The sequence below is a fragment of the Musca vetustissima genome, unplaced genomic scaffold, assembly GCF_032173495.1.
Source record: "Musca vetustissima isolate MV318-11 ecotype Yass unplaced genomic scaffold, APGP_CSIRO_Mvet_v1 utg35727, whole genome shotgun sequence".
Classification (NCBI taxonomy): Eukaryota; Metazoa; Arthropoda; class Insecta; order Diptera; family Muscidae; genus Musca; species Musca vetustissima.
Genome location: NW_026887196.1, coordinates 44,699 through 52,502, shown reverse-complemented (window position 1 = coordinate 52,502; position 7,804 = coordinate 44,699). Strand labels below are relative to the sequence as shown.

Below are 7,804 nucleotides of genomic sequence, written 5' to 3'. Positions count from 1 at the left end.
TCCCCATATAACCCCCTTTTTATACCCTCCACCATAGTATGGAGGGTATATTAATTTTGTCATTCCGTTTGTAACTCCTCGAAATATTCATTTCCGACCCTATAAAGTATATATATTCATGATCAGGGTAAAATTCTAAGACGATCTAGCCATGTCCGTCCGTCTGTTGTAATCACGCTATCTTCTGAAGGAATTGAGATAGGGTGCTGAAATTTTGCATAGGGTTGTCTTTTGTCTGCAGGCAGGTCAAGTTCGAAGATGGGATATATCGGTCCACGTTTAGGCATAGCTCCCATATAAGGGTACCCGGCAAATTTCGGTATTTTAGGGTTCTTGAGCGCCTTTTTCAGACGAATTCGCTGAAATTTGGTACATTGGGTTCTTATTGGATACTAAATGTCTCCACAAAAAATTATAAGTATAGGTCCATATTTTCTGGTAGCCCCCATATAACGGAACCTCCTAATTTTCAGTATTTTGGGGGTTTTGGTCGTATTTTTCCGCCGAATTGACTGTAATTTAGTGTTTTGAGTTCTTAATAGGTACCAAACCTCTCTAAAAAAAAGTATGTATATAGGTCAATTTTTTCGGGTAGCCCCCATATAAGGGTACCCCCCAATTTTCGGTATTTTGGGGTTCTTGAGCACGTTTTTCGCTGAACTTTGCTACATTGGGTTCTTATTGGGTCCTTAATGTCTCCACAAAAAATTATAAATATAGGTCCACTTTTTCTGGTAGCCCCTATATAATGGTACCTCCCAATTTTTAGAATTTTGGGGGTTTTGATCGTATTTTTCCGCCGAATTAGCTGTAATTTAGTATTTTGAGTTCTTAATAGGTACCAAATCTCTCTACCAAAAATTATTAATATTCGCCCCCTTTTTGGGGTAGTCCCCATATAACCCCCTTTTTTATACCCTCCACCATAGTATGGAGGGTATATTAATTTTGTCATTCCGTTTGTAACTCCTCGAAATATTCATTTCCGACCCTATAAAGTATATATATTCATGATCAGGGTAAAATTCTAAGACGATCTAGCCATGTCCGTCCGTCTGTCCGTCCGTCCGTCTGTTGTAATCACGCTATCTTCTGAAGGAATTGAGATAGGGTGCTGAAATTTTGCATAGGGTTGTCTTTTGTCTGCAGGCAGGTCAAGTTCGAAGATGGGATATATCGGTCCACGTTTAGGCATAGCTCCCATATAAGGGTACCCGGCAAATTTCGGTATTTTTGGGTTCTTGAGCGCCTTTTTCAGCCGAATTCGCTGAAATTTGGTACATTGGGTTCTTATTGGATACTAAATGTCTCCACAAAAAATTATAAGTATAGGTCCATATTTTCTGGTAGCCCCCATATAACGGAACCTCCTAATTTTCAGTATTTTGGGGGTTTTGGTCGTATTTTTCCGCCGAATTGGCTGTAATTTAGTGTTTTGAGTTCTTAATAGGTACCAAACCTCTCTAAAAAAATTATGTATATAGGTCAATATTTTCGGGTAGCCCCCATATACGGGTACCCCCCAATTTTCGGTATTTTGGGGTTCTTGAGCACGTTTTTCGCTGAACTTTGCTACATTGCGTTCTTATTGGGTCCTTAATGTCTCCACAAAAAATTATAAATATAGGTCCACTTTTTCTGGTAGCCTCTATATAATAATAAACGTTTTTCGCTGAACTTTGCTACATTGGGTTCTTATTGGGTCCTTAATGTCTCCACAAAAAATTATAAATAATAATAAACGTTTTTCGCTGAACTTTGCTACATTGGGTTCTTATTGGGTCCTTAATGTCTCCACAAAAAATTATAAATATAGGTCCACTTTTTCTGGTAGCCCCTATATAATGGTACCTCCCAATTTTTAGAATTTTGGGGGTTTTGATCGCATTTTTCCGCCGAATTAGCTATAATTTTGTATTTTGAGTTCTTAATAGGTACCAAATCTCTCTACCAAAAATTATTAATATTCGCCCCCTTTTTGGGGTAGTCCCCATATAAACCCCTTTTTTATACCCTCCACCATAGTATGGAGGGTATATTAATTTTGTCATTCCGTTTGTAACTCCTCGAAATATTCATTTCCGACCCTATAAAGTATATATATATATTCATGATCTGTCCGTCCGTCTGTTGTAATCACGCTATCTTCTGAAGGAATTGAGATAGGGTGCTTAAATTTTGCATAGGGTTGTCTTTTGTCTGCAGGCAGGTCAAGTTCGAAGATGGGATATATCGGTCCACGTTTAGGCATAGCTCCCATATAAGGGTACCCGGCAAATTTCGGTATTTTAGGGTTCTTGAGCGCCTTTTTCAGCCGAATTCGCTGAAATTTGGTACATTGGGTTCTTATTGGATACTAAATGTCTCCACAAAAAATTATAAATATAGGTCCACTTTTTCTGGTAGCCCCCATATAACGGAACCTCCTAATTTTCAGTATTTTGGGGGTTTTGGTCGTATTTTTCCGCCGAATTGGCTGTAATTTAGTGTTTTGAGTTCTTAATAGGTGCCAAACCTCTCTAAAAAAATTATGTATATAGGTCAATTTTTTCGGGTAGCCCCCATATAAGGGTACCCCCCAATTTTCGGTATTTTGGGGTTCTTGAGCACGTTTTTCGCTGAACTTTGCTACATTGGGTTCTTATTGGGTCCTTAATGTCTCCACAAAAAATTATAAATATAGGTCCACTTTTTCTGGTAGCCCCTATATAATGGTACCTCCCAATTTTTAGAATTTTGGGGGTTTTGATCGTATTTTTCCGCCGAATTAGCTGTAATTTAGTATTTTGAGTTCTTAATAGGTACCAAATCTCTCTACCAAAAATTATTAATATTCGCCCCCTTGTTGGGGTAGTCCCCATATAACCCCCTTTTTTATACCCTCCACCATAGTATGGAGGGTATATTAATTTTGTCATTCCGTTTGTAACTCCTCGAAATATTCATTTCCGACCCTATAAAGTATATATATTCATGATCAGGGTAAAATTCTAAGACGATCTAGCCATGTCCGTCCGTCTGTTGTAATCACGCTATCTTCTGAAGGAATTGAGATAGGGTGCTGAAATTTTGCATAGGGTTGTCTTTTGTCTGCAGGCAGGTCAAGTTCGAAGATGGGATATATCGGTCCACGTTTAGGCATAGCTCCCATATAAGGGTACCCGGCAAATTTCGGTATTTTAGGGTTCTTGAGCGCCTTTTTCAGCCGAATTCGCTGAAATTTGGTACATTGGGTTCTTATTGGATACTAAATGTCTCCACAAAAAATTATAAGTATAGGTCCATATTTTCTGGTAGCCCCCATATAACGGAACCTCCTAATTTTCAGTATTTTGGGGGTTTTGGTCGTATTTTTCCGCCGAATTGGCTGTAATTTAGTGTTTTGAGTTCTTAATAGGTACCAAACCTCTCTAAAAAAAAATTATGTATATAGGTCAATTTTTTCGGGTAGCCCCCATATAAGGGTACCCCCCAATTTTCGGTATTTTGGGGTTCTTGAGCACGTTTTTCGCTGAACTTTGCTACATTGGGTTCTTATTGGGTCCTTAAAGTCTCCACAAAAAATTATAAATATAGGTCCACTTTTTCTGGTAGCCCCTATATAATGGTACCTCCCAATTTTTAGAATTTTGGGGGTTTTGATCGTATTTTTCCGCCGAATTAGCTGTAATTTAGTATTTTGAGTTCTTAATAGGTACCAAATCTCTCTACCAAAAATTATTAATATTCGCCCCCTTTTTGGGGTAGTCCCCATATAACCCCCTTTTTTATATTAATATAGTTATCTGATATGTTCCGCGTTTTGAGTTTGGTTCTAAGACTCTAGTGTAATCATTTCACCTGCAGAGGATAGCGATGTAAAAAATTAGAACGTAAGGTTCGATAATAAACTATAGTCGCATTTAGACCTAGCCTCTGTGGAGGTTTCAGAAGGAGTGGACCGATATTCCCCATCTTCGAATTTGAATTATCAATTAAAAATTTTTGAAATTTGTATTATGGTTTACATAATCCGATTTTAGACATGTCGGTATAGGTCCACTTTTTGGTATGTTTCCTTTATTTTCATTTCTAGTACCTGTCAGTATATCTATGGTGGAGGGTATACAAAGTTCGCCCGGCCGAACTTAATGCTTTTTCACTTGTTTAATTTTTAAATAATATAAAAGAATTACCCGCATCCGGCATTCTGGCTATAATTCGACCTCTCCATTTCTTGTGGTTCTCCGACAAGTCCATCTGACTTGTATAATACAGGCACTGGTTACAAGCATATAGTTGCTTGCAATATTTAGTAAGTTGAGATCGGATCAATCTATATAAAGAAATATATTAAAATTAAAATTATAATAAATCTTTAAATTAAATATATATATATATATATATATTATTTACCTTGATAAAGACTTCACAAGGATATAGTGTATTCTATCTCAATTCTCCAGCAACATCAAGTTTACATGTATAGCTTTTTCCGTTTTAGTTATATAATACGGTCCAATAACCGATTTTGAAGAATAATCAAATCCAAAAACATTAACGCTAATATATGGATTTTTTTCTTCAAGTAACTTAATACTTTTAACCTCCATGGGGAATTGTTTCCCTTCAAAATTCAAGACAATTCCATTCCTTAAAGAAATATTTTGTGAACTAATATCACTAATATTATATGATGAAGTTCTCGCAGGATGTTGTGGTAATGTTGTTTGTAAAGCAGCTATCATACACCACTTGAAGCAATATATATCATTATTTATAATGTTTATGCATGCCTGTCTACCTTTCAGCTCATATGGAGTTGGTATATATTGCGATCCTTGCATTGGAGCACATTTATTAATATGGATTTTCAAACTAGTAATATTTAAAATAGCCCAACCAGAATCACCTTCTTGGAACTCTGACATTTTGGTTTTAATGTAATCAAAATGTTCCTATAAAATTTTATCTATTTCGTAGCCTCGTGAGAGTTCAGTCATTTTCGTGTTATGGAAAATTGTTATTGTTTTAACATTTTCTTCAGATAGTTTGACGTAATCACCATCAAGCTCTAAATAGAATTTTATGAAGTTATGTCGGATTAAGGCATCCTCAAGCTGTTCTACCAGAACTGTTGTTGCATTTGCGAATACTTCTTCAACGTGTCTTCAAATGTGTCTCCTTTCATTTTATATTGGAATGTTTGGATTCTATTCCTAAATCCACTCCTTATTAGAGACATGTCCTCATTTATGATTCCTCCAGCAGCACCTTTTGGTTAATACGTTGACTTTACAGTATTCGCATAATTTCATGGTTTCATTTTCAGTTACTTCTTGCTGCTCTCCTCCTGAAGGAACATGTTGATTTAATTGATGTGGTGTATATTGCTGCAAATATCCTTTATACTGCTGAGGTGTATGTTGTTGTTGTATATTATTTAGTTGTTGAGGTGTATGTTGTCGCTGTTGCTGTACATTATATTGTTGTGTGTATCTTTGATGTTGCTGAGCTGTATGTTGTTGTTGTTGATACCATAACGATGAATGTGGATACACCATAGCGGGTTGCCATATTCCTTGTAGTGGACGTAATTGTTGTTGGTGCTCATATTGCTGAGATGTATATTGTTGCACATTATTTTGTTGCAGATATCCTTGATGTTGCTGAGTTGTATGTTGTTGTTGATACCATGACGATGAATGTGGATACTCCATAACAGGTTGCCATATTCCTTGTGGTGGAGGTAATTGTTGTTGTTGCTCATATGGCTGACGTGTATGTTGTTGCATATTATGTTGCTGCATGTATTCTTGATGTTGCTGTTGTTGATACCATAATTTGGATGATGAATGTGGATACTCCGTAGCAGGTTGCCATATTCCTTGTGGTTGAGGTAATTGATGCTGTCGGTTATATTCTCTTTCTTGTTGTTCTCGCAAATATTCAGGGTGATTTATATTATAGTGCATTTTTAATGCTTGAGAATGTAAAAACATTCTATTGCAAATTTCATGATATTTAATGTGTTGTTTTAGAGCTGAATTAAAATTAAATTCTTTTAAGCAGAAATTGCATACGAATTTTGCCATTTTTGATTGATAAATTTAATACAAACAAATCACAATAATAAGTTTTTTCACAATAATTAGGTTTTTTCAGAACAATAAGTTTTCGCGAGATATTGATATCGCAATATATTGATGTCGCAAGATATTGAAAAAAAAATCACAATAATAAGTTTTTTTCACAATAATATGTTTTTTTCAGAACAATAAGTTTTTCACAATAAGTTTTCGCGAGATATTGATATCGCAAGATATTGATGTCACAAGATATTGATGCCGCAATATATTGATACCGCAAGATTTTGATACTGTAAGATATTGATACCGCAAGATATTGATACCGCAAAGGTTGCTTTCTCAAGCAGAAGAAGTAAAGTACTAACTAGATGTAGGTAACTATGTAAAATTTAAACTATGGGGACAATTGATTTAGAGATACATAAAATATTAGAAAACATAATAATATGACGTATAATCAATGGTGGGACAGACGTATGGTCTTGGTAGAATCTATAGACCGATGGGCGCCTCTCCAATCATAGCAACAAACACTTGCTGATAAGAGACTTAAGATTCACATTGGCTCAATGGACAGACATTACATCTTGTAAATTCTAACAAGCTACAAGCAGTGGATTCATATTGGAAACAACAACAACATCACGAAAACAAGTGAATAGGGAAGGAGGGGGACACATATAAGCTTTCAAAAAAAATACTGAAGAAAGGGGGGAAGAACAAATATGGGACACAAGCGGTATTGATTTCAGGGGCCAATAAACTTTCAGGGTCATCAAGGTCATTTATGTATAGCAATTAAAATAATGTAATTTATGTAAAGTAATAAATTTGGCCTGGGTGATGGACACCATTGGGAAGACAAAAAAGAAAACAAGTGGATAGGGAAAGGGGGAACACGCATAAGCTTACGGGAAATATACAGAAGAAAGTGGGAAGAACAAATATGGGACACACGCGCTATTGATTTCAGAGGCATTAAAGTCATATAAATGGACCACATTGGGCAAAGTCGAAAGAATATACGGAACAGACTGCATAAAACAATAAGAGGGAAAGAGATAGAACACAATATTATCACACAACACACCAAGAGGAAAAGAGAGGGATGAGTCATCAATATTGACCAATGACGTCATTTATGTAAAGCAATTAAAATAAAATGATTTATGTAGAGTAATAAATTTGGTCTGGCACATATATCTTACAGATACTCAGCTCGAATAAAGGGAGGACCGTTGTGTGCCAACCAGTTCAAGGAGACTATCTACTTCAATAAAGGAGACTATCTACTTCAGTAAGTATGTTATCCGCATATGCGCAAACCTTTATGGAGGCAGTTAGCTTCCGCAACCGAGGATCCACCAATAGGTTCCATATATATGTACCACAAATTGACAATCTCTCCAGACGAAGTACTGGCTCCCACGACACAGTCTTCCTATCTCGGAAATAACTCACCCAAAGTGAGTTAGACGTTTTTTAGAGGTCGGGTAAAGTGAGATTACCCGAGATATTTAAAAATATGCCAAGGACATATTTGGTATTTGACAAACTCAGGCTATCTTGCACATGCTCTACGCGTCCACGGTACCTCTACCCTTGGTAAAACCGAACTGATACAAGCCGAACCTTCGCTGTAACATTCCCTAAGCCGCACAGTAGGAAAAAATGCAGATCTAGCGCGCAGAAAATAAAAGTAGATGTTTTACTGTATGTTTATCGATATGTTGGAT

The 7,804-nt window shown here is 36.3% G+C and overlaps 1 protein-coding gene across 1 annotated transcript; it reads right to left on the bottom strand.

The window, feature by feature from the left end:
- Positions 1-4,291: 4,291 nt before the first annotated feature.
- Positions 4,292-5,954, bottom strand: LOC133334795 (putative cyclin-dependent serine/threonine-protein kinase DDB_G0272797/DDB_G0274007). Its single transcript, XM_061543114.1, has 2 exons — positions 5,268-5,954; positions 4,292-4,315 (listed from the first exon to the last, which is right to left on the bottom strand). The coding sequence occupies exons 1-2, from the start codon at positions 5,952-5,954 to the stop codon at positions 4,292-4,294; spliced, it is 711 nt and encodes a 236-aa protein (XP_061399098.1).
- Between the last annotated feature and the right edge of the window lie 1,850 nt (positions 5,955-7,804).

Excerpts from the sequence above, each read along its gene's own strand:
- LOC133334795 (XM_061543114.1), bottom strand. The coding sequence starts at position 5,954 with ATGCACTATAATATAAATCACCCTGAATATTTGCGAGAACAACAAGAA. Across the intron at positions 4,316-5,267 it reads GCGAATACTGTAAAGTCAAC|ATTGATCCGATCTCAACTTA; the intron begins GTATTAACCAAA and ends TTCTTTATATAG.